This window comes from Oryza sativa, chromosome 12 (genome assembly GCF_034140825.1).
Source record: "Oryza sativa Japonica Group chromosome 12, ASM3414082v1".
In the NCBI taxonomy this organism is placed as follows: domain Eukaryota; kingdom Viridiplantae; phylum Streptophyta; class Magnoliopsida; order Poales; family Poaceae; genus Oryza; species Oryza sativa.
This window is the reverse complement of record NC_089046.1, coordinates 3,383,317-3,410,282: the sequence shown is the minus strand read 5'-3', so window position 1 is coordinate 3,410,282 and position 26,966 is coordinate 3,383,317. Positions and strand designations below refer to the sequence as shown.

Here is a 26,966-nt window from a genome sequence, read left to right as displayed (position 1 = left end):
ATTTATGAAGTAAATTAAAACCACATGTACTTATATTCAACGTGTAGTACTATGTAAGTGCAGGCAGTACTTTGGTACTCCCTCCATTCCAAATTAATCTATATATATAGTTTTTTAGGTTATTTCTAAATTATCTATATATTTATGTTAATTCATTAGGTCTATTCGTTATTTGTGCATTGGAGTAAATGGACATTGATGATGCATGCATCTATGCACACAAGCATTTATAACCCACATGCAATTTCTTGATTTGCTATTGGCTAGGAAATAGTGGGGATGGTGCATGCATTGAGTTTGTTGCTAGAGTAAATATAGTACGAGAGAGTTATTAGCTTTTCTTGGTCTTGGTGTACCTATGAAATATGTAGATCAATTTGGAACGGAGGGAGTACAATCCTGTGATAAGAGGGACTATCTTATATTACAAGAAACAAAAGTCACATGTAATACTTAATATAAAATGTGTGTGAAAGTACACTAACAGATGGCGAGTAGGAGAGATTCCTGGGAGATTGAGGAGAAAGCACCTCGTTTTTTGTGCGCACGCTTCCCAAACCAGGGTTTGAAATTTTGGTTCAAAATTTCCGAAATTTCGGAAATTTCACCCCCCCCCCACCAAAATGTTGACATCTCGCCCGAAAATTTTGGTTTTTTTGCAATTTTTTGTGAATTTGATCAAATTATTCAAAATCTGTCAAAAATTCAAAAACTTCGTATGAAATTTTTCCAAAATTTTGGAAATTTCGGTTCTATCGCCCACTTGCGGCAGAAATGCTAGTTTCGAAATTTAAAACCCTGTCCCAAACTACAAAACGATTTGTTTTTTACAAAAAAATTTCTATAGAAAAGTTGCTTTAAAAAATCATGTTAATCCATTTTTAAAATTTAAAATAGTTAATACTCAGCTAATCATGCGCTAATGACTCACCTTGTTTTGCATATTTTCTCAATCTCCTCTTTTCCCATCCTCTCAAACTCAGCCTTAGGGTGACACGTACAATATTACAACGTAATATATATATATATATATATATATATATATATATATATATATATATATAATAAATTTGAATACTTACATGTTGATACTCACTACCCACCCAAATATATAGCCTTTAAACGACTATACAAAGATGTGCAAATAGCTATCGTGGGAAACCCAAATAGATTGCCTCAAAAAAACCCAAATAGATATGTATGTAACAAGTTGTGCAAATTGACATGTGGCCCTTTAACGGGTTGGCGTGGATCAATCACAGACCCGTAAATGCACTGGGTCTAGAGTGGAGACATAGGCTCACTAAAGCGTTTAATCTGGAAAAGAGAAATATACATTACCAGTCATACCTCACTTTAATTGTTATCCGTTGGGACACGTCTCGCTTGTTATTCATCTGCTCTACCGGCTCTAGTACAGGTCTCAAATTGTCTTTCGAACCAATATATTCAACCTCTTTAAGTTTCTTGAAGTGCTCAATGCCAACAATTTTTTTAGTTTGGTCGCCGAAATACACAACTAGCCTCTCCACATTTGGCATGGATCCTTCCTCAAATTCGTAAACATCACAACTACTAGGAGTATAACCCAGAATCAGTTCCTTGAGCTCCCGAAAGTGCTGGCTACTGTGCACAACCATATGTTTTCCGTGAATAAAGTAAATTCCCAGGAATAGCCTCTTCAGGTTGGGCAACTTACAGAGGACGTTGAATAGTTGGAAACCATCAACGTGCGTCCACCGTAACTGCAATTCAACAAGATCATGGAGTGACTCTACCCAGTCAGGCAACCTGTCCATGTGCCCACAGATCCTAAGGTACCGGAGCAGTTGTGGTGGTGGCTCTATATCATGTAGAAATTCCATTATTGGAGCAAAAGGCCATTTACCGGCATCAAGATTGCCGATGTCGAGCCATCGCAGGGAGTACATCTTGCTCAGGGAGCTGGCAAGCTTTTTGACGACACCATTATTCATTTTCTTTCCCGTGTCGACAAAGATAGCTAGCTCTTGCAATTGACCCAGTGCACCAATCTCCTCAGCGACCTTGGCATCAAATACCACAGCTGCTTTTTTTAACTGGCGTAGTGCCTTCATTTTGTTGATCCCTTGGGGCAGCATCCAACCAGAATCACCCTGGTCAAAGAATAGCAGGTGCTCCAGCTTCTCTAGCTTTGTAACTGATTTTGGCAGATCCTTGAGCTGTGTTTGACGTACATCAAGCATCTGCAAATGCTCGAGATCACCAATTCTTGATGGCATCACCTTGACATCTGTACCTCTCAAGCTCAAGAACCTTAGAAGGTACATCCGGCAGATACAACTCATATGCTTGTTTGTTAGGCCAGTGCAGTCTTCTAGATCAAGTACCCTTAGCAGGGTGAACTCGCCTAGCCGAGAAAGAATGTTGTGCGCTTCAGGATCAAATATGCTTAGTGATCGGACATGTTGCATCATCATTCCCTTTATGCTATCTCCCCCCGTGCCACGATGCGCTGCCATCTTTTTAGATGATGAAGAAGGGTCCTTTCCTGCCTCTACTCCACCATGTATGGAGAGACGGCGAATTGTGTGATCAGTATAAGACATCCCTTCATACTGCCCACCTACTAGGCTAACAAAGTTAGACTCTAGGGATTTGGACACCAGTATCTCAAGCATCATATCATGCACTCGGAACTGGTCTTCTCTGATCCCTTGATGCAAATTAAAAGTGGCCTTACTGATCACCATGTCAACCATATTCCTACTCACTAGCTCATTAAAGTAGCCTTCCGCAAGATCCATCTGGCACAATCCCCGCTTCTCAACAATCAATCCTTCGGAGATCCATCTCTTCAACAGTCGATCCTTGGCGATCATATAATCCTCCGGGAAAATGCTAAGATACATCATGCAAGCCTTGAGGTGATGAGGTAGGTGGTTATAACTCAGTGTGAGTATTTGCCTCATCCCCTCGAGGGTAGGGTTGTTTTCCATCTGTGAACCAATTGAGTTCTTAATTGTTTCCCACATTTCTTTGCCTTCTGGAGGTTTATAGTTTGCCAATAGGCTGGCAATGCTAACAATGGCCAATGGTAGCCCACTACATTTTTTTAGGATACTTTCCATTGCATCTTTCAAATCATCAGGGCAAGGACTTTTAGAGCCAAATGCTTTGCTGATGAACAACTGCTTGGATTCTGTATCGTCTAGCTTCTTCATATGATGGATGTAATCACTAGCAGCACTGCATGCTTTTGCCACGGTATGTATACGAGTGGTAACTATGATTCTGCTGCCGCAATTGCTGTCTGTGACTGGTAACTTGGACCGGATCGCATCCCAAGCTGCTATGCTCCATACATCATCGATCAAAATGAGGTACCTAGATTTGTAGATATGCAATAGTTAGAAGGTTTTGTCCGCCCAAATTAGTACTCCCTCTGTTTTATATATATATATATATATATATATATATATATATATATATATATATATATATATATATATATATATATATATATATATATATATATATATATATATATATATATATATATATATATATATATATATATATATATATATATATATATATATATATATATATATATATATATATATATATATATATATATATATATATATATATATATATATATATATATATATATATATATATATATATATATATATATATTAGTTAGATGCCATATATGGCAAAATTGTTTGATTTTTTCCTAGTCAAACTTCTTTAAGATTGTTCAAGTTTATAGAAAAATATAGTAGTATTTTCAACACAAAACAAACATATTATGAAAATATATTCAATGTTAGATTTAATGAAACTAATTTGATGTTTTAGATGTTGCTAAATTTTACTATAAATTTGGTTAAACTTAACGAAGTTTGACTAGTAAAAAGTCAAACAACTTATAATATGATACCGAGGGAATAATTAATAATTCTTACATTAGAAAAATGTAAATCACTTTTAGTTGATGTTTATTAAACTTCTCTTTCATGTTTATTAAATCGATAAGGTGAAAATATACCATAGGAAATGTCATGACAAATTTTAAGATAAGCATATTATATAAGTTCATGTACACGATAACAAAGTAAGTTTACATGCAGAATTTTGTACCAAAGTATAATCGTACATGTACTGCAAAAAGATAAAACATGCACCAAAAAGTATACAACATTAATATATAGTTGCATGGAGGGGCATGAGGGAAGGAAAACTATCTGATTCAAGAGTTGGGAGATCTATACGTATACGTACGGTAGTAACACACTTGTAATCTACAGTGGACCACTTAACTAGTTAAGCTTACTATCGATATGCATTGTGTAAACTACTCTGCTTTTTTAGCACATATTAAGGAGAAAGGAAAAGTAGCCGGAACTGTCTATCCATTTGTCGGGTGATTTCTAAAAAAAAAATCAACCAGATTTTTTACCCTTAGATTTACATCTAACGGACTACGAAAGAAAATAACAAATACATATTTACTTACACAACATTTTTATAAAAAACAATGCACTTACATGTCATATCAACTGAATTTACAAATGTAATTTTTGTTATATAGGACTGTAATTTTATATTTTTAAATAAAATAACTAATACATATTTACTTACACAATATTTTTATCGAAAAAAAATACAGTGCACTTACATGTCATGTCAACTGAATTTACAAATGTAATTTTAGTTATATAGGACTATAATTTTATATTTTATATTTTATTTTAGTTTCCAATGTCTTAATTTTTCAACCGTTAAAGAAATTAATTTTTATTTAGAAAATAACCGGGCCTAAGCATCCAACACACGGCCTTATCGACGCATGCAGCATCCACCACCAATTCTTGCACAAATCTTAGAGCATCACCAACAGTCCACCAATAATCTATCCTCAAAAATTGATTTTTGAGTTTCCTAAACTGAAAATAGGTGGTGAAAAAACCCTTCCCTCCAAGAGATAGCCTAAATTCAATTCCAAACAAACTAAAAATGGGCCCTTCTATTAAACTACCAACAGAAATTCTAGTTTTTTTTCTTTCCCGTGCGCAAAAGGAGCGCAGGGAAGGAGAGGAGAAATGCATGGGAAGAGGATTGGGAGTCGGTCTCTCGCCCTCAAATACACGTACCGAGAAAACTGGAGATGGGAACTCCAAAACGTTCGGAGCTCTTTTGGGAATCTGTTGGACCAACTTTTTTAACCAAAATCCTAAAAAATAATAGACTGTTGGTGATGCTCTTAATTGGCGCACATATCGTGCGGCCAAAAAAACTGAAATACCTGATAAAAAAATCACGTGACGGATATCTAGCAAAAACGAAAGTAGCCGGTCCAGCTCCTGATTGGCCAGAAAGATAGTTGTTGGGGGATAATTTCATGCGTAAGGACAACACTAGTACAGAAACAACACGATTTGATAAGGACCTGTATTGTTGGGGGATAATTTCATGCGCAACGGCCCGTTTTCGATCGTACCAACATGTTTCTGGTTTTCCAATATTTCTGATATCGTTTTCGTTTCCAACTTTACCGTTTCGATTTCGTTTTCGAGAAAAATATGGTTATGAAAATTGTTGAGGCTATTTTCCGATCATTTCTGGCTGTTTTCATCCCTAGGTCAAGCTTTAGCTCTGGAATTAATGGTGGTGGCTTCAATGGCCGGCAATGGTGAGAAAAGGTCCAAGTCCGACCTAATCTAATGTGAAGAAATTTATAAGAAAACCTAGTCCTAAGAGAAAACTTGAAATAAGACATGTGGTATGCAAATTAGGTAAAAAAGCGCGCCTAGCCCATTGAGCAATTCACTCGTAATAATATCCCGTGGCGACTTAATAGCTAATAAAGCACTTGTATTGTTTTACATAAAAACACTAATATTGTGAGTCACTCTAAACTTCTCAACATGGTTCCTATATGAAATATAATTATATATGTTTCTGAGTATACAATAATACATGTGTAATTACTTGAAGCAAATGTTTATCTAACTATCACATCTAAACATTGTATAGTTACTTCTAATATTTGTTTAAATTACTTCTATATATACATTGTTGCATTTACTTTTAAAGAACTACATAGTATTAATTAATCTTTAAAGTAAAATAAAAAAAGAGATTAGTAGTGTAAAAGACAAGGCATGTATTACATAATTAATGTCAAATTGAGTTAAAAAAAAGTGCAAGCTTTATCCCATAATATAAGGGATTTTGGTGGGATGTGACACATCCAGTACTAACGCAGTACTATGATGTGTCACATACCACCAAAATTCTTTATATAATGGGACAGAGGGAGTACTAACTAGCTAGCTAATTAATGACAGGGAGTATCAATTTCCAACGTACGGTAGCTTGAAATAAATAAGAAAAAGAAATCATCATATACCGACTAAAAGAATATATGCACACAAAAAAACTAGTAACCCTAGGTGTGTGTTACACGTACCTCTTGTTGTCGAGCCTCTTTTTGAGCTCGGTTGCCAGGTCGTCGACATCCATGGTGTCGATATTAACATTAGGCTGCGAGCTAGCCGCAGCCGCTTGCAGCTGGGTGATCTCTGCGTCGTCTACAGTCTCTCGGTCGACGATAGGCTGCGTGATCTGCCGAAGAACGCGCCTGAGCAATCCCTGAAGGTCCTTGCCGCTGAATGTCTGCGACACGGCCACCTGCGCTTGGAAGTGAAACACCGTCTCCAGCCGCCGACACACCTCCCTCGCCAGCATCGTCTTCCCGAGCCCTCCGAACCCCACGATGGAGAACACCCTGCGCTTCTTGTCATCGTCAACTCCCTCTCTTAGTGCACTCACCTTGTTGGCTAGCTCCGTAGCTTGGCCATTGTTGTCGACGAACTCATCATGATCATCGGCGTCGACGACGACGACACGCGCCGATGCCGGCATGGTGCCTAAAGCTGCTGCATCGGCCGTGCTGCGCCGCAGCGAGTCGAGGCTGAACCCGTAGCTGCAATGCTGCTCGTTGATGGAGGAGGCGAGCGCACGGAGCGCCCTGATGTCGCCGGCGAGCTGGCGGCGAGCGAGGAGGGTGGTGAGGAGGCGCTTGCAATTGGTCCAGACGGATAGCTGGCCGGAGCGGCACCGGATGCGGAAGTGGTAGAGGTGGACGCAGTCCTCGGCGTCGTAGGCCACCTCGCGCAGCTGCTTCAGCCACTCGCGGGCGAAGTGGTCCACGGCGGCCTCGTCGGCCTCCGACTGCATCCGGAGGAGGGCGTGGATGGTGGCCAGCTCGTTCCGAAGGCGAGCCACCTCCACGCCGACGCCGCGCAGCTGGTTGAACTCCTGCCCCACCAGTGTCCCCACATTGCTTACGAGGCTCTGCGCCGCGCTCTCCATGGAACTACTGCTTCTCAATCGATCTCGATCTCTTGCTTAATTTGCATGCTTCTCAACCCATAACTTTCATATATATATATATATATATATATATATATATATATATATATATATATATATATATATATATATATAAATATATATATATATATATATATATATATATATATATATATAATTATATATAATTGAGAAAATCCTCCATGTACCCTTCGAGAATAATTCGTCCAATCCCTTATATACCTATGAATTTTACCTCATCCCTTATCGGCACAGAGAAGATCTATGTCTATTCCGTTAGTTGAACATGAGACCGTTAAATGTTTTTGAAATTGACTACATTACCCGCTCTTATACTTATGTGCGAGTCTAATGATAAAAACACAATTCTTATATGAAAAAAAAATCTATTTATAAATAAACAAAGGGAATATAATTATTTGACAACAAATTTTAAAAATAAATCAAAAATTTTAAAATAAATTTTAAATTAACTTTTATGATATTCGTACATTGTTTTTATCAAAATTTGAACCCAACAAATAAATAATTTTGGTTCACAATTTCTAGCTAAAACTCTTATATGGATTTTGTCCAAAAAAAATAAATTTGTTCAACCGTTTAAATTTTCTTTTCAATAAATAATTATGTCCCATTTGATTTTATCATGAGTTATAATTTTTCACATTGTGAATTATGAAGTGTGAATTATGAAGTAGAGTAGATAGCATGCAACTGTAAGAATGGAATATGGGTGATATAGTCATTTTAGAAAAATTTCACAGTCAACTAAAAGGATAGGGATAGAGGAGAATCAAATGGAAACTCAAGGGCATATACAGAATGAGGCAAAATTCAGAAGTATATAAGAAATTGCAAAACTTTTTTCGTGGATATGTATGAAATTTTCTCTATTATTAATGAGGTCACAGCTTCCTTTAGCTGGAAATATTCAATTGTACTATAGAATGGCCGAGAGCTGCATTACTCTCTGCCATTCTTTATTTTTAGCCGTTAGATTAAACGTGGAGGAACGAGATTAGGCGCTACAGCACTCAAAAGTAAATCAATACTATGGCCCTGTTTAGATCCCCTGGTAAAAATTTTTACCATGTTATATCGAATGTTTGGATACATGCATGGAGTATTAAATATAAAAAAAATAACTAATTACATAAATTACTTGTAAATTGCAAGACGAATCTTTTAAGCCTAATTGCTCCATGATCTGACAATGTGGTGCTACAGTAAACATTTATTTGTTAATGGCGGATTAATTAGGCTTAATAAATTTGTCTCGTGGTTTGCATGTGAATTCTGTGTCTACATTTAATACTTCAAATGTGTGTCTGTATATCCGATGTACTCCTCCGTACTCATAAAGGAAGTCATTTAGGACAATCTTTAAGTCAAACCTTGGGAATATAAATCATAAATAACTCTCAAGTTGTTGAGTTTGAAAATGTAAAACTTATATGAATAGATTTGTCTTGAAAAATACTTTCATAAAAGTATACATATATCACTTTTCAATAAATATTTTTATAGAAATAAGAAGTCAAAGTTGTGTTTTGGAGACCGTGTCGCTGTTCTAAACGACTTCCTTTATGAGTATTGAGGGAGTATCACGCTAAAACTTTACACTCCAGATCTAAACATAGCCTATACTAATGAACAGTATTTTACTATTTTTCACAGTAAAAAATATTGTGCTTATGGCAGACCATTGTTGCTCCTCTCACAGTTTACTGCGCGTCTCCACCGTTTCCTCCCTAATGTCGGATGATGCGAATCCAATGGCTTTTTTGGTTTTTGATATTGTGTCCGAAACGACTAATAAAACCAGCTAAGGGAGTACGTTTCTATAATAATTAGTGTTTTGAATAAGTTTGATGTCAAACTTTAATAACTTTGACCATCAATAACTTTAAAAATATTTAGTTTAAAGAAACTAGAACAACATATATATATATATATATTTGTCTTTTAAAACAGTATAATAAAAATAAACATACATTTATTTATTATGTATATTATAATAGAAAAATAAGATCAAAGATATATTTTGTAGATCGTGTCATTTGTCCAAAACGTTAATTAAAATGAAACTGGAGGAGTAAGTTATCTCAACCGGCCTACATTTTCAGCAATTATTAGGTGGATATCCCAATGTTCTAAAAAAAATGGATATCCCAATTCCCAAGCGTTCTCACCCGTTTAGGCTGTCCGCAAACACGCGCGCTCTCTCTCTACCACAATGATTTTTTTTACTGCAACCAGACCCCCAACTTTATAAATATGATTTTTACACGGCAAATCCACGGCCGCCGGCTGCCGCCCGCCGGTTCCTTTTCTTGATCTGGACGCCGCCGACAGTCACCCATATGGCCATGTCTTCTCTTCTTTTTTTTTTTCTTTTCCACCGTGTGAACTCATGTGATTCGTGGGTGGAGCAAAAATAATTACTACAGCTTCTGCTTTTTACCATGATTCGATTATTACCAAGCTGAATCGAGTAGTCTACTTGTTGTAAAAAGATCAACATCCCATTTTTTTTACCGGGTGTATTTGTATACATGTGATTCACTGTACAATCCATGTATCATAATCGAGTAAAATAAGTACTACTATTTCATACTCTATGAAAAAAAAATACTACTGATTTTTACCCAAAGATCATTAAGTAATTATACTACGGTACGGCAATATTTGTTTATTATAATCGAATAAAAATTACTACTATTTTTTATTAAGGAAAAGAATTACTGCTTGTTTTTACCCAAGGATCAATGAGTAATTATACTACAGTATTGAAATATTTGTTTATCCTTACAAATAAGATTAGAAAAATAATACAGTTAGTACAAAATAATTAGTCCCTGAAAAATACAGTTAGCAAAAAATGAAAAATACTATTAGTACAAATTAATTAAAGGTAATTAATTTACTGGTGAGAGGTTTGGTTGTGTGGGAACCGTGGGAGTATTAATTTGACGGGTGACAGAACAGCATAAAATTTTGTCCACCGTGTGCGTGTGGCAGTATTTTTCTACATGGATTAAACTGATACTAATTTTTTTAGTTGCCTCTAGTCATGTGCGAAAGTGACGAAAACGAGAAACACCGAAGGGTGTGATGGGTGTCGCGCTAGGTAACCGTGTAGTATTTTAATCGGAGTAGTATATATACTCTATATATGCGTGCATGCGCGGGCGTTCGTGCCACGCCCAAAAAAAATACTTTTCCCCAGCGTCGGTGAATTAATCCCCGTTCCAAAAAAAATACACCATAATAAACTTATATAAAAAACACAATTTTATTATTATCATGATAATATTTACTCTCTCCGTACCAGTAAAGGAAGTCGTTTAGGATAATGTTTAAGTCAAAACTTGATAATATAAATCATGAATAACTACCAAGTTGTTGAGTTTAAAAATGTAAAAATTATATGAATAGATTTGTCTTGAAAAATACTTTAATAAAAGTATATATATATATATATATATATCATTTTTCAATAAATATATTTATAGAAACAAGAACTCAAAGTTGTATTTTGGAGACCGTGCCACTGTCCAAAACGACTTCCTTTACGAGTACGGAGGGAATATATTATTACAAAGGTACATTATGCTTGACAACAAAAGAAAATTAGCAATGGATTAGTGGGCCTACGGCTTCATCTTCACATGCGCTCAATTGGAATATAAGCCAGGACTCTACCTAACACTTTTTCAAAAATCTTCTTTGACCGAAGGAGGAAAGATTAAACAAGAACGAGTGCAACCACTGTATTCAGCAAGTCATGCCAGGAAATGAATTACAGAGTATAATACAAAGGGGAACATAGAGTTGGCATGAGGGTTCATTTTTGCGTAAAGCTAAAGTTGTAATATTTTACTTTTTTAAAGTATAGTTTAAACTCGGTCATATTGCTAAACAATATTATCATGGTTACGAACCCATACATACTAGCCATAAACCTAGGTTAATCACCTGTCCAAAGTGCCATGAATTCCATCCATTACTTAGAAAAAACACTAACTTAGATACATTACTAGGCTTACTTATAATCAAAGACGCGGCTATTCAAATAGTTTTAACATCTTTACCCAGAAGACACGGTACTTAACACACCGCAAACTACTCTCTGTGGACACGGTTGTCAAAACCACCTCAACGTTTGGTACAGCTCCTACTCCAAAGGTGGAGTTGAGTTGAGGAGTGGAAATGTCGTTTCATTCTATTTGTGTACTCCCTCCATTCTATAATATAAGCATTTTTAGTTATGAATCTGGATAACTGTGTGTCCAGATTCGTAACCAAAAGTTATTATATTTTGGAACGGATGTAGTAATTTTTAGTAGCAGGGCGGCAGCTCTACTCGGATATCAAAAGATATTTGGCATTAGCTTCAACTTTACACCCATCAAGCAGTCATTGCAATGCTTTCAAATTTCGCATAAATGACTGTTATCAACATTTCCCTTCGCTCTAGGAATTGTTCAGACGAGTGTATACTGTTTGGAACTCTGCCCAAAAAATTGGTCAGGAAGAAGACAGATTGAAAGATGGAGCTAACAGCATTTTAATATACTGGTTCCCAAGCAGGATTAAAAAGAAAAGGACGCTGTAATTAACGGTACTGCATGCAGTCAGCAGATGCAGTCCAAAACGATTTGATGAATACATGTGCGCTTGGCTTGACAATGTACCGATGCACAATCCAGTCAGATATGGATGGACCATCATCTGAATTCTTGCTGAGAAGAAGCGAATCCTGAAATGTGAAGCGCTGGTTCCACAGCTAGTAAGGTGCGGTTTGCTCATTTGAGAAATCCTAGATGCCACGTAAGCACAAAATTTATTTAGGCCACACAACCCCCAGCAGAGGACCAGAGGTCACACATAATGTTCTTTTTATTTCAGACCCTAGTTATTTCTATGTAATTGTAATCGGTTAGAAATTTTATATTTTACACCCAGTAACAATAAAAAATACATATATACCCTTAACCTACTACGGGTCCACATGTCAGTCAGCTCTTCCATATACTTTTTCTCCTTCCACCCCCCTCTCTCACCCCGATCCCCTTCTCGCACAGCGCCGCCGCTTCTCCCTCCATCAGCATCTCTCCTCTCTATCGCCGCAACTTCTCCCCTCCGCTGGCGTCTCTCCCCTCCACAGTCATCGTTCCTTTCTCCCCTCCCCATTGGCGCCGACAGCCCAGTAGAAGGCGGAAAGGGTGGCCGGAGGCGACAATGGCAAAGACCTCCCTCTTCCTCTCCGCGGATCGAGCTCTGGCAGTGGCGAATCGAGCTCCGGTGGTGCAAACCGAGCTCTGAGGCCGCGAATCGAGCTATGGTGACACCGGCGGCGACAGATCAAGCTCGTGCTCATCCTCTTCGTCCACAGCCGCGACATAGATGGCGCGGCCCAAGTGCTCACGATGCCTCGTGCTCTATGAGCACGGCCGCCTCGTTATCCTCTCGGTGGTCAATCTGCTCGCAACAGCGGCATCACCGGATCTTCTTGGGTGGTGGACTTGGCGGCTGATCTGCTCCTGGCGGCCTTCAAGGACGGCGACAGTGACCACGATGCCACCACTTTGTCTTCACACCTAATGGGTCCTGTATCAGATGCTTTGCAGGCGACGCTATCGCAGCCAAAAGAATACACGATAAGCAAACTTAAAGTCATGAGCTTCACCTACTTTTTTTTCTTCACAACAACCTGTGTCCTACGTGACTGAGCGAGTCCACATGCCATGAATGGCCTAAGAAGCTACTCCACCTACTACTTTCTCCGTTTCATGTTATTAGACTTTCTAGCATTGTCCATATTCATATATATATATATGTGTTAATAAATCTAGACATATAATATCTATATAAATATGGACAATGCTAGAAAGTCTTATAACCTGAAACGGAGGTAGTATCTTTCAAATGCTACAGGTCCCTTGAGAAAAGCCACAACGTTTGTGGTCTGTCTCACATTTCTTTCGTACTTCTAGATGAGAATGCATGCTACAGGTCCCTTGAGCAAAGCCATAATGTTTGTGGTCTGTCTCACATTTCTTTTGTACTTCTAGATGAAAGTAAAATGATTATAATACAGGCCAATGTAATTAATGTATGTCAGATTCAAATATGCTTAGTTTATCCATACCCAATTATATCGATACCTAGAGTTTACCTCGCATAGACGCTCATACTAGTGAAGTCAGGCAAATGCCCTACTCTTATTTCAGTACCTAATCTGCCTATACTTGATTCCAAAAGTCAACCAATGGAACATTTTTCACATTAGCTGTGGTTCTCAGATGACCATTTGAGCAAAAATATCATCAGATGGAAGGATCAAAATTACATTGCTATACTTTTCTGTACCTCAGAATCAAAATTTGGATACAAACTTTTATACCCTAATCAACTTGAGTCTAAACACAACATTCCTTGCTTACTTCTAATCAGTACATTGCCAGATGTTGATCCCTTACCATGTCCAATCAGTGCCATGGAAACCACCGTCTTGCTCTTGCCAGTGTAAGAATATCGGTTAGAAGTTGTGTTAATTGCACAAACAGCACAAGCCTCTCTCTTCCACACAACTTTCAGCGAGTTTTCAATAGTTTACTGAAGCTTTGGTGCTTTGAGGAGATACACGCCCCTTACCAAACCTTTGCCAACATTTCCAACCTCCTTTAGGATAGAAGCTGGATCCAGCATGGTTTCATCGGCCTCGTCTCTGCCACGCTTCTGTAGTACAAAAATATTGAGTCAGTTTAGTTAAACAGTTTATTGCAACCAATTTGCAAAGTTGGAACCAAAGCAACCTTTTTTTTCTAAGGATAAAAAGCAGAGCCAATCTTTTACAACTTAAATTGTGGGAGTAATACCTTTGAGTTCTCCCATGTAAGACCGATTGCGTCTCCTCCGATTGAATCATACCACAGCTTGAAAGTTTTAGGAAATGCACTCTGTAAAATATATAAATTTATTTCCCTTCTGAATGGGTGTTACATGCTTTCATGGAGTCAAGAGCTTCAATCTTACCTTCAAATCCCGCAGAAAGTATGTGGTTGGGTCAAAATTTACCAAAATTTTCTCTCTTGAATCATGCAAGCTTTTCACAACTCCTTTATTGAGTGGCATATAAGGGTGGAAATCTTTACATGGTTTGCCACAAATTACCAGCTTGCCTACAAGGCCATTACAGAAGTTATTTGCATCCAGATAAGAGGAAGGCAGGGCATTGTATAAAATGTTTATACAGAAAAACAACAGGGTTCTGTTTTAACAGGAAATGCACAGCTATTTCCTAGTACTAATTACAGAAGTGATATCAAATTTGTGTTTGTGCTTAGTAGTACAGCTCACAGAAAAAATAGAGTTTTGTAAAAAGTAAACTATGAAAACAGGGCAAAACATTTTTCAGTTTGATGCACTCCAAGTCCACAGAAAAGATATCCATGCATTAACTTAAAAAGAGGATCATACTGATCTCACTTGATGAACCACAAACCAGAATGAGTGAACTAACCATTAGGGGTCTCAGCAGGGAAAAGTACTTGGTGAGGACGACAAAGCTTCTCTTGGTGGAGGAGAACAACAGCATCATAATTGCTTAAAGGTGTTCGGAAGACACACTAAACAAAAGGCATACCTAGTCAGGACTAAATGAGAAAAAAGAAATCAAGAAATGGCACAAAAAAGGATTACCTCCCATGTATATTGGCCTGATTGACCTTGGATTATAAGATTTGTTAAAAGCTCTGCACTGCTTTTAGCGTAAGAAGCCATCCGTTTAAGAACCTATGATTTATAAAATAAACAGTAGGTGAACAAACAAAATAGAGAAACTCCAACTCCATCCGAAACTAGTGGAAATCTTGAATACTATTACTATGACAGGGAGAAGTATGCCTTATTGCCTTTATTGTACAGAAAGGCAATATATTACATTTTTTGTACATTTCTGCTTCCTTAGGATATCTTTGATTCACTTCAATTCCAGAACAGTAATTATCATTTCAACTGTATGAAAAATAAATTACCTACCGGCTTGCTTGGTGAATGTCTCGTCCAAGCTTCAGATGCCTTATCATACGATGTAGCAAGAAACATTGCAGGCTCTATATCATGAGGATTTTGTTCATAAGATTTTCTACACAGCATAAAGTTTTCCTGTACTTGCATCCATCAGTTACTCAATATGGCATCAGCCTAAGAGATAATAGAAAAAACTAAAAAGAGAACTAACATTTATCTCCTTCTCATCCTTCAGGTTGAAGTCATTGTTTATGTCTATGATCATAGGTGAAAAGGTCCAGTCAAAACTAGACAGTAATCGCAAAAACCTGTCAATTTTGTAATGATTGGTCAGAGGACTTGTACAACTTTCATGGACTTGTAAGCAACTAGGGAAATGGGAAGCTTAACAAGAAAACTTAATGAGCCTATAAGCTTGATATTTAAGTACAAGAAACTATTGATACAAGGTCCTGGTCATTCTGGAGCAGTTGTTACTATAATAAACAGCAGGACATCTCTTTTAATGTATATCTCAATAGATGAATTTTACCACATCTATATTATTGATGAAACAGAAGTTGTTCCTCTCCAAACATGCATATAATTCATACTACAAAACATTGGGACTAAGTGCTGAAGACATGGTTTGGAACAAAATTCATATGCTTTTTTCCTTGGATGAATATGGGATCTTATGAGTATTGTCTTCTTCATCTTCCATATTTATTCAGAAGTGATAAACACTATCATTACTTTTTTTTTTTTGCTGCAATAAGACATGATTAAGCTAGATGGTAGGATTACTGGTAACTATCAGTTCTTACATAACCAAAACATGGAGCTGAAGAAAGGTTACACTAATACCAATAGTAGATAGGAGATCATATGAAAGGTCCAGAATAGTACCTAAGAAACCCAGCAACCCGTGAAGAAGGGACGTTGAATGGATATGGCTTCAAGAATAGGTATGCAACCAACAATTCAACTGCCTCCTCTGAGATAAATGAAGAAAATAGATGTGCCGAAATCCATCTTTTTGCTAGCCTTTGAAACAGATACAACATATGCATGTGCATGGTAAGTGACATTTATTTCAAGGTATGAGCTGTTTGATTAACCACCATCAGAACCTTGACAATTACCTTACTACCGGCCCATACACCTGGTAACGACCATGCAGACCATTGATCATACTTGAGTGCTGGCTCCGAAGAAAGAGTTCCTTGTCTTCTGATGGAACATTTTGAGCTTTACCGTCTCCATCTGCAAGGCGATGAATACAAATATAAACTTCCACAAAACAAGTTAAAAGACATTAAAAAAAACTACTTGCACATACATTGAGAAGCTAACCTCGTTTTTGTAACAGCAAACCTCTTTCGTGAAATATCTTAAGCAAGAATGAATATCCAGATGTAAGAACATTGACCTCATCTTCACTGGCAGTAACAAACATTCCTTGATCCTCCAGACTGAAATAATAGCAGATTGAGTCAACAAAGGAGAGAGATAATTTAAGTAATCTAAAATTTATTAAAGCCTCTCAAATACCTTTCACCCATTTTTAAAAGAAATGCAGACTTCGTCTTCTCCATGGCTATAGGATCCAAGGGCCAGTTACCAGATCCCTCTAGCTGTTTTTGAAATGATTAGAAAAGAAGGAAGAGAACTACTCCCTCCGTATTTTAAACATTGTTGACTTTTTCTCACATGTTTGACCATTCGTCTTATTCAAAAATTTTATGCAAATGTATAAGATATAAATCACACTTAAAGTACTATGAGTGATAAAACAACTCATAACAAAATAAATTATAATTACGTAAATTTTTTGAATAAGACGAATGGTCAAACATGTGAGAAAAAGTCAACGGCGTCATCTATCAAAAAACGGAGGTAGTATGAAATAAGGACACAATGAGGCCTGGCTAACTAACCGCTAAACTACTCAGTAGTCGAAAACCACAAAGGCACAAAGGAAACAAAGTGCAATAGTATCCTCTCAGAATATATCAAGTGAGACTACCTGAATCATTACTTCTAATGATCGCATGCAAGTAGCTGTAAAATTTGGCAGCCTCTGAGAAGACCTTTTTTCATATGCCAAAGGATGAGGCTCAGGAGGAAACACAGACGTGTGTCTAAAAGCTGGTATAATAATAGAAGTGAAGCAGAAGCAAGTGTCATATCACGGAAAATAATGATAAGAGTGAATATGAAACATACAAAATTATATGTCAAACCTGGATCTAGAGGTTGCACGGTTGATATTTTAAGAGGAACATCACCCAATAGGCGCAATTTCTTCGCTAAAGAATCAAAGGCTTCGAACAAAGCTCCAGACGACGAGACCGGATCTGCATATTTGAAATCAAGTTCACAACCATGGACATGTAGACCACCAAGTAGAAAGCTCAGACAGAAACTTACCTTGGCCACCAACCAGGAGGCAAAAGTCTAACTGATCAACAACATGAATCAAGTCTTCCTTCTGCAACGACAAATGCTTGGTAAGCACATGATCAGCAATTTTTTTGATAATCGTGTGCTTCTCCCAAGATTCAGATTCCCACACTGCAGTTTAGATGGTAGGATCCATTACAAGCATGTTTTTAAAATTTTGTATGCTCTTCACAGGAAATAATGAATGATAATATTATATATAATACAACAATACCTGTGCTTTCAGCAATAGTTCCATCTTTAAATCTCCTAAGTTCAGCTTTCTCTCCCCAAAATTTCCTAAATTTGATAGCCTTGGGATTTACAGAGTAATGCATATTAGTGTTTTATGCTACAAGAGTTACAATTGATTACTGCTGCATAGCTTTAAAGGAAACATGCAAGTACCTCATCTCGATTCTCAGGGTTTGGACCAATATCAACTAGACGGAAACTCTTCTCCAACGAGCTAAGCATTATGCCAACAAGCAGAGGACTGCTACCAAATTCTGAAAAACCCTATAAACTCTTGCATGTCACTGGCTTGAAATGCAAATAAAAAGTTGCTAAAAAGGTAATACTACATACATCCATTATATTCCATTCAGAAGGTGTGCTTCTCCACAGGACACGGATCATCTTTGTTCTATCTGTAAGACCTTGTTGCAGCAAAGACTGGACATCCTTCTCAAGTTTTCTCCAAGCCAAATCATCCAAGCAAAAGCTTGATGTAGTAATTTTCAAGTTTCCCTTCAAGTTTATCCTGACAGAAAGCAATATATGTGATAACTTGATCAGCTATTCACTTTGATCTTTATTGATGATTGGAAAGCTATCTAAATTTCACAACTTGCAAACTGATGGAAAACTCTGAATATATGAAATATACTAGTGAAGGGAAACAGCTCAATGAGACTCTGAAGATGTTCAAGTTGGAAAATAAATCCAAAGTAGGGGGCTGATAAGGGGCCTATTGTGACCAAACCCCTGGGGACACTTTTCAATGTAACACTAGTGTTGTCCACCAAATTGACTGAGCATTACGAATAATAATCGTGCTTGCTAAGGAATCATGAGCACGTATGTGGGCTTAACATGTGCTGTTGTTTTCTGATATAAAGGCTCCAGAAAAGTGCAAAGCACAGTATGCATGAAAGTGATGCACCGCATTTGCTTTATTCAACATACCTCAAGCATGAATCGAATTTAGCACCTAAATCAACCTTGGTCATAAAAAGCTCTTCAAATCCACCATCTTTGCATTTATCAAGGCAATTAAGCGCACAAGCTGCCTCATCTTGAAGCTGGAAATATGACACCATTAATCTAAGGCAGAAGCTATCACAGTGCAGCTCAAAATAAATTTGCAAGCTGAAAAACAGGCGTAGAGTGTGCATTGTTGTGAACAAAAAGAGTTAAAAGAGTCAAAAAACTAAAGTAAGTTTCTACTATAGGTTGTGGGTCATATACTACAAGATTTTGTAAGTGAGCATAGATAAATGAGATGAACAATAAAGAAATGGTACCTCTATGAATGCTGACTTCGTCATTCGAGATGCCAAGTTTACATGTCCAGATACATCACAGATGACAACATCAAATGTTTTCAGGAAACAAACCATATCCTGAACAAAATAGGTAACCACAAGGTCATAAAATGGAAAAAGGCTGAACTATTTAATCACACTGCATGCAGAAGTTGAATACAATATTGCATTATGCACTGTGGAACTATATAAGCCATTATCATTACTCAATTCTAGGGCTCCAGACTCCAGAGTACTCCAGACACAGATGCACAGGCCCCCCATGGTGTTATAAATGTATAGCAAGATAAGCGTATGCAAGCAAATGATGCCAATTTTGTCATGATGTTTGCAGTAAGGAAAAGAACAAATGTACAGAAATAGTGGTGGACGCAGGATTTTCAGTGTGTGTATTCAAGATTTACACCGTGGAGGGCGCAAGATTTTTTAAAAAAATATAATCAGGTTATGAAAGAGAAAAGGGAATCAAGGGAATCGAATTCTAGACCTACTGGATGCAACGATCACACGCTAACCAGCTGAGAAACATGAGTGTTTATGCTATACAATGTAGCTACTTTATACTTTATAGAAATACTTCACAGACCTCTTTGGTGATTGTACGCTTCTTAGTTGGCTGAATCACCAAGCCCTTCGTCCACATCTTCGAAGTTGCTACAAGAAAATAGAAGTGATTCAATATAATAACATTGGTAAATGGTTTTAATTCAATAAATTTCTGTTGCTCAGATGTACCCAAGAACTTCATCACAACGCGAAAAATTTGTCTCGATGTCATTGATCTATTAATCATGCTTCCTGCCGAGTCCACAGTAAGGAACACAAGGATGGCAGATATTAAGTATCCATTGAGGCAATCATGTGTATATATTGAAGTTCTCTGACGTGCCCAAACCTACATTTGAAACTAAGTATTAGAATTCCTTCCAGATAAAATAAATAGTATAACAGTCCTACTTATTGAGCATAAAAGTTCCCTTGTCAGATGACTACTAAAAGTGCTTCTGCTCATTTCAAGAAATACCGCTTAACAATAGACAATAAGTGAACACAGTAGAAATAGATTCCAAATGAGTGGACGTTTAAGTTTTTACTATTGATAAGTAAACGAACAAGAATTAAGAATGAACTGCATACTTTTAGCAAAACCAATGCCTCTTGCAAGGCTTTCCAATCTGCAACTGAACTGCTGATAAATTCTACATTTTCCTCCAAGAACATATCCTCCAATATGCTACAATTGTACTTTGGTGTGGGCAGGTTTATGCCATCTGAAATGCAAATCCAGTCAGAATTTTTTTTTTCGGAAAAAAGAAAGTTCCAACATTAGCGATCAAAGCTATATGTGATGGTAATAGTTATATTGATTGAACAATCTTATCAACATCACAGCAATTCGACAATTCTAAAACAGGTATCCATATCTCACCTTTTGTGTATGCACGAACATTGTTTCTTGTTGATAAATTCATCTTTGAAACATTGAACAAAAAGCTTGCAGTTGGTATTATCCTGACATAGAACCCAGGAAGTTCTGCGATTTCTTTTGCTGCAACAGTAAAGTACTGAAAAATGAGAAAGAAAAAGGAAGAGAAGAAACTGTGTGCATGCAGATGCATCAAATTTGATTCTTTGAATGGGTCGAATGGGGAAAAAAAGAAAAGAACAACCTGGGTATACATGAAGGATAGGTTTCCGTGCCTCGTCTAGGAAGGTAGACCATGAAATCTTCTGAATTAATGGAGAAGACCTCAAGCTTTTCTCAATGACATGGAGGTAAAGACACCTCTTTGCATGGTATCTGTGGTTTAGAAAATCTTTTTCATGGAAGCATTCCTGAAGAGAACCATCAGAAAATAAATAATCAAATATCATTCCATGATAAATGATATGTTAAATTTTAGCAATAGGATAAGTATTTCAAACATCCACATACAGTGCACTAAGTTGTAAAGGTGCCAGAAAGTTATGTGTCTGGTACAAAATCAAGAAGCGGGATCATTACCATAGATAGTACAAGACATTTATGTACCTGTAGAATTCCTCTAAAATAAAACATGTGTATCTTAATGTATGGCAGGTTGCACAATGATTTAACTAATGGGAAACAAAGTAAACGAAACTGAGATATAGCCATATAGGGGGCAAACTGCATGTGTTTTATGGAATTTTCGCATTAAGTGGACAGAACTCATAGAACTATATTACATACTGAGCAGTGAGTAGCCTCTGTACTGTCTGTCAATTAATTAACACGAAATACTTCTGAACGAAGAAAACTTTGCGGCATAATGTCATCGCTAACGAACAAGCCATATTATCTCGCAATTTTGAAGGTACGACGCATCTAACAACAGTTGCAGCAGAGAACAAGTAACAACGCCTACGGTTCTCGTCAAAAAGGAAATCCAACCTTTCGTCGATTCACTACAATACTCAACGAGTCCAATCGCACAGCGACTTACTCCATCCATTTCATACCTTAGGCAAGCGCACGAGGAGGTCAGCGGAGACGTCGGGCCTCGCGACGGCGCCGCCGGCCGCGTGGCTCCCAGCGACCCGAACGACCTCCGGCGGCCGGAACGTGAACGCGAGCTTCTCCCCCGCGAGCCCCAGGTCCCTCACGAACCCAGCGACAGCCTCGTGAGTCGCCTGCTGCGTCGGGATCCTCTTGACGAGGCCCGCGACGGCATCCGCGGCCTCGCTCGCGGCGCGGAGTGCGGCGGCGCTCGGCCGCACCTCCTCGAGGAGAGCGGAGAGCTTGTAGACGATGGAGTCATCGGCTGCGGCGGCGATGGCGGCGGCCATGGTTGGATTCGAGGTGGCCGCCGGCGGCGGGAAGGCGAGAGCGTGCGGGGGTTTAGGGTTTAGCTTGAGCTCGGAGGAGGAAGAGGAGAAAAGGGTAAAAAATGGCGTGTGCTTAAACGAATATTTTTTGGGCCGGGCCCAATTTAGGCCCACCTGAATATTTGCATTTCTTGCTTTCTTTGTTATTTTAGCTAGCAAATTTATTTGGGTAGGCAATTTTTTTAATATAAAATCCCTTGGGGATTCAAGCCTCGTTTTTTTTGTTTTTTTTGCACAAGATTTGATTTGTTTTTAGATTATTACTCCCCTTACTGACAAGTGACAAGAAGGGATATAGGCACCAAATTCACCTTAGGTGATTCAACTCCTCTAGTATATAAAATTCTAAATGGTGGATTGAGAATGAGTTGTCCCGTGTCCGGTAGGCATCTCGGCCCCATCGTTTGGCTAGGAGGAGGAAAAATCAAAAACGGCATAGTTAAATGAAAAATAATTTATAAATAAAACTTTTAACAATTTAAAAGCAAAGGTTAAAAAATAAACAATGATGGATAATCTAAAAAATCAACTCCAAATTTAAAATTAAAAATTTAATTTTTTTTAGCTAAGCGAAAAGCATCTCATACGCACTGCGTGGTTAGTTCTTCAAGCCGATGTGGAGAAACAGGCAATAATCACAACAGCACATAGGCCATGTAGAAGAGCATATGGTACTAATTTCATAATCAATACCACGGATTTATAATGATTTGGTTGGACAATGATGCATTTTTCCAAATCAGTTTGGTCATGTTGGGTTCATGTTTGTGTTAATCTATTTAATTTCAATCACCTCATACCAACAATAGCGCCTGTAGCTCAGTGGATAGAGCGTCTGTTTCCTAAGCAGAAGGCCGTAGGTTCGACCCCTACCTGGCGCGAAATTTATATATTTTTCATTTTTTTTCAAATATTTCTTCTCTGTTTCACTCTCTTAGTTTTACTTTACATTTCATACATAAAGTCATAAACACCAGCATATCTACTGCAATATTCCGCACCAATATATGAGGTTCTGGAAATAAAGTCACTGTATTCAACTTGCCTGCATATCTAGCTCATCTCACACGCTAGAGTTGGAAATGATTCTAACTTGCCTGAAACCAACAAAAATTAATTTACTAAAGCAGAATTGCAGAACAAATGGCTTGCTCACTGCATTCCGATTGCCAAAAGGCCCCTGCAAAAAAGAAATTCAAAAGGTTCAAACATCTGACAGGCTGAGAAATTCAAAAGCATAGCACTCTTGGCTGATACAACTGTTTGAGCTGAGAAAAAAAAAGAGAGCGACATGGCTGATACAACTGGCGGTGTAAACATTTTTCCCCCGTGATAATCTGATCAAAAGAAGAATATATAGCAAAATTTTATTAGCATTGTGCTCTTCTACATCATCGTTCTAGGAAAATCGGCCAAGAAAATGAGTGATCAACTGATCAAGCACGGGATGCAGTGACGTACGCTGTCGTCGCCTTAGTTATATCAACTTTTTTTGTCGATGAAACCCTTAATTATATCACTGTCATGTTCGTGGCGTGTAAGCTGCTTTCGATTGTTTTCATTCTTGTTCTTCACTTCCTCGCTGCACGAGTGAACAGAATCTACTTCTAAATTAAATTAGTACTAGTGGATTATATTAAACTGATGTCTCCTCACGTTAGTGATTATTGCTAATTAATCCCTCGAGGTACTATATAATCGGTTCTTCAGTAGCCATGAACTGCACCCCAAACACTTTCTCCAAATTTCTTCATCTTCCAAATTCGACGACTAAAACTTAGCTCTGAAGAATCTCATCACAAACCATGGGTTTCATGGCCATGATGGTGTCATGGCCTGCCATTGCTGCTGCCTTCATCGTGGCGGCATCGCTGTCGTCGCCGGCGGCCATGCGTGCCTCGGCCGCCGCCGCCGCCGGTGGCGGAGGAGGGAATAATCCCACGGCCGGGTTCGCGAAGGTGGACCTCACCGGCGGCGACTTCCAGGTGCAGAGACCGTACGACGTGCCGGAGAGCCGGCGGTTCCGGTACCGTGACGGCGTATGGACGTTCTGGGTGTACGACTCCGACAAGCCCTTCAACACCGCCACCCACACCAACCCTCGCACCGAAGTCAGGCTCAGGGTAATAAATACATCGCTGCAAAATTCGATTTTGCTACATATTTTATCGATAAATTTTCTCTAAGAAATTAATCGATGTAAAATATACTACAATCGTAGTATAATAACTATATTATAACTTGCATATGTAATTACAATATAACTAACCATTTAATTTGCTTTAAAATTCCTATGAGCAAGAAATGAGAAAATCACAAAGCCGCACATGTGAGGGGATTCGGTCCCATTACCTCTACTTCATAGAAATAGTATGTTATCAATAGATCTTTAAAAGTTACATATAAGATATTACAAGTATATTATATTTACACCTGACATTTTTTAAAAAAATTGACGTCAAGTGTATAATTAGTCTCTACATATTGTTGTGAAATTGCTACTCTAGTTAATCGTTGTGATCGTTTGATTTACAACCGATAAGACATAAAAAAGTGTACGAAACAAATGAAAATAATTTATTGGTAAAAGTTTATCCGTATTATTAACGGTTTAAAAGACAAAGTAAAAAAAAAGAATAAGGATGTGTTCTAAAGTCTTTTGCAACTTTCACGTTTAACATGAGCACGCTTCCCAAACTATTAAACGATGTTTTTCTCTTAAAAAAATTGATATAAGTTTTTAAAAAATTAAATAAACCAATTTTTCGAGTTTATAATAATTTAATACCCACGTAATCATACGCGGATAGTTTGTCTCGTTTTATGTACAAACCAAAAGCTAAAGCTAAACGCACATTCCAACTAAGCCTAAGAAGAAAAAAACCTTAAAATTAACTCCAAAATGAAATTTCAAATTTTATAATTCGGTTGTGACCGATAAAACAAGTACCGATTGAGAGCTGAAAATTTCGTTGTTGTAGGGACATGACTATTCATCGGGAGTGTGGCAATTTGAAGGATATGGATACGTGCCATCAGGAACATCAGGGGTATCGGTGATGCAGATCCACAATGAGGAAGGTGCAGAGCATGCGACTATACTAATGTTGCACGTCTACGATGGTGTGTTGCGCTTCTATGATGGTCCGGCCATTGAGAGCAACATCTACAACCGGTGGTTCCGGCTTAATGTGGTACATGATGTTAAAGCATCGACGGTGGCTGTGTACATCGACGGCAAGCAAAAGTTCTCCACCAATGTGATCCCTAGCGAGTCGTATTATTTTAAGTTTGGAGTGTACATGCAGCACCGTGATTGGTCCAATTGCATGGAGTCCCAATGGACCAATGTCACGGTCTACACAAAGTCTTATTAGTTTGCTATATAGGTATCACCGTTGTTGCCATGGTATATATCAACATTAGTTTGTACATGTAATTATGTATCAAGAGAGATGAATAAAGTTTACACCTATCTTGGTTGTCTCACACACAAAGTAATAAAAAAGATTTCAAAACCGTTTCAATCCTAAAACATGATGTGGGAGTTCCTTACAAGTCAATATATCCCAATATAAAAGTGATTCGTAAGTCGTTTTTACCTAGAACTCGAATGATCGGAATGTTTCTATCACTACGACCAACCTCGATAATGCACTCGGTTTCCATACCATGATCCAAACTAAAACTCTTTAGGCGAGGATAGAACTCTCAGATCAAATCTTTCAACACAGAGAACTTAAACCAGGGTTAAAACTTTCAAAAAGAGATATTATATCTTCTTAAAAAAACACGTGAAATCATACATCACTTCTTGTTTCAACTGCTAGCTGGTTGTCTCCACATGTCAGTGTACCAGACGGATTGCCACGTGTCACATCAAGCGACTGTGAGGACGTGTTCGTTGGCTCATCGCAACGTAACCATAACCTATCCACATTCTTTTTTTCTTCTAACGAACCGGCACAAGATGGTGCCAATTTTATTGAATAGAGAATGAGTAAAAGTATTTACACACATAAAACCTAAAACAAACTATACAAGCTTAAGAAAAAAATCTCCGCTAAAGCTTTGCTCTTGTACACACCCAAATTATCCCCTCATCTCTAATCTTTGGTGAGAAGTGATGTTATCAGGAGTTCTTAATCAGTGGCGGGCCCAGGATTTAGAGGTTGGGTATTCGAAATAGGTAGGGGTAAAACAAAATTGTTTTTACTTCTAGAAGTCCAATAATTAATTGGTATAATATTACACATTACTAATTGTATAATATTATAGCATATGGCCATAACTTTATAAATTGATAGAATTGATCATAAGTCCAAATTCTTTAACATATATAAGTACTAATTGTTCGACATATGAAAGTGGCAACATATATAACATGTAAAGGATAGAAAATGGTAAAATGATAAAAAAAACTTACAATTTAGAGGAGAACTTTTCAATGCTTGATATTTTAAAAATGAGTGATGATGTCCTCATCCTTTAACTTGTACAAAAAATTCTCTTCCAATAAATGTAGATTGTTGCTCATCTTGCTTCTTGTTTTTATATAGTTCATCGAAGAAAACACCCTCTCTAAATTCTCTAAATTCCTAACAACAGCTCATATATAGCCTCATACTATCATCATATATATAAATTTAACACACTGAAAATTAAATATTATGGTTCTAAGTTATCTAAATTCCTAATATTTACAGCTTTATACTATCAATCTGT

The 26,966-nt window shown here is 37.6% G+C and overlaps 3 protein-coding genes and 1 non-coding gene across 4 annotated transcripts; 2 read left to right on the top strand and 2 right to left on the bottom strand.

Moving 5' to 3' along the window:
* Nucleotides 1-1,238: 1,238 nt before the first annotated feature.
* Nucleotides 1,239-7,365, bottom strand: LOC107277167 (disease resistance protein Pik-2). Its single transcript, XM_015763666.3, has 2 exons — nt 6,461-7,365; nt 1,239-3,366 (listed from the first exon to the last, which is right to left on the bottom strand). The coding sequence occupies exons 1-2, from the start codon at nt 7,363-7,365 to the stop codon at nt 1,338-1,340; spliced, it is 2,934 nt and encodes a 977-aa protein (XP_015619152.1). The 3' UTR covers nt 1,239-1,337.
* A 6,336-nt stretch (nt 7,366-13,701) lies between these two features.
* Nucleotides 13,702-22,320, bottom strand: LOC4351600 (uncharacterized). Its single transcript, XM_015765047.3, has 25 exons — nt 21,876-22,320; nt 21,065-21,230; nt 20,824-20,943; nt 20,532-20,665; nt 20,130-20,289; nt 19,981-20,048; nt 19,374-19,472; nt 19,036-19,151; nt 18,436-18,610; nt 18,256-18,366; nt 18,083-18,161; nt 17,836-17,979; nt 17,649-17,762; nt 17,432-17,553; nt 16,957-17,039; nt 16,759-16,877; nt 16,548-16,668; nt 16,312-16,449; nt 15,635-15,731; nt 15,433-15,558; nt 15,094-15,186; nt 14,915-15,020; nt 14,428-14,573; nt 14,271-14,351; nt 13,702-14,130 (listed from the first exon to the last, which is right to left on the bottom strand). The coding sequence occupies exons 1-25, from the start codon at nt 22,200-22,202 to the stop codon at nt 14,005-14,007; spliced, it is 3,171 nt and encodes a 1,056-aa protein (XP_015620533.1). The 5' UTR covers nt 22,203-22,320; the 3' UTR covers nt 13,702-14,004.
* Nucleotides 22,321-23,049: 729 nt separating this feature from the next.
* Nucleotides 23,050-23,122, top strand: TRNAR-CCU (transfer RNA arginine (anticodon CCU)). Its single transcript has one exon. It is a non-coding gene; the product is annotated as a tRNA-Arg (tRNA).
* Nucleotides 23,123-23,927: 805 nt separating this feature from the next.
* LOC107276322 (citrate-binding protein) lies at nt 23,928-25,705 on the top strand. The gene is made up of 2 exons (XM_015765048.3): nt 23,928-24,364; nt 25,223-25,705. Exons 1-2 carry the CDS (start codon nt 24,047-24,049, stop codon nt 25,616-25,618), a joined length of 714 nt encoding a protein of 237 aa, XP_015620534.1. The 5' UTR covers nt 23,928-24,046; the 3' UTR covers nt 25,619-25,705.
* Nucleotides 25,706-26,966: the final 1,261 nt, after the last annotated feature.

Bases quoted from the DNA above. Each gene is read 5' to 3' on its own strand.
- LOC107277167 (XM_015763666.3), bottom strand. From the start codon at position 7,365: ATGGAGAGCGCGGCGCAGAGCCTCGTAAGCAATGTGGGGACACTGGTG. The intron at 3,367-6,460 runs GTACGTGTAACA...CTACAAATCTAG, and splicing joins AAGAGGCTCGACAACAAGAG to GTACCTCATTTTGATCGATG.
- LOC4351600 (XM_015765047.3), bottom strand. From the start codon at position 22,202: ATGGCCGCCGCCATCGCCGCCGCAGCCGATGACTCCATCGTCTACAAG. The intron at 20,290-20,531 runs GTATGCAGTTCA...TTTCAAATGTAG, and splicing joins AGGCATTGGTTTTGCTAAAA to GTTTGGGCACGTCAGAGAAC. The intron at 18,162-18,255 runs GTACTTGCATGT...GTAAATCCCAAG, and splicing joins ACCCTGAGAATCGAGATGAG to GCTATCAAATTTAGGAAATT.
- LOC107276322 (XM_015765048.3), top strand. From the start codon at position 24,047: ATGGGTTTCATGGCCATGATGGTGTCATGGCCTGCCATTGCTGCTGCC. The intron at 24,365-25,222 runs GTAATAAATACA...TCGTTGTTGTAG, and splicing joins GCACCGAAGTCAGGCTCAGG to GGACATGACTATTCATCGGG.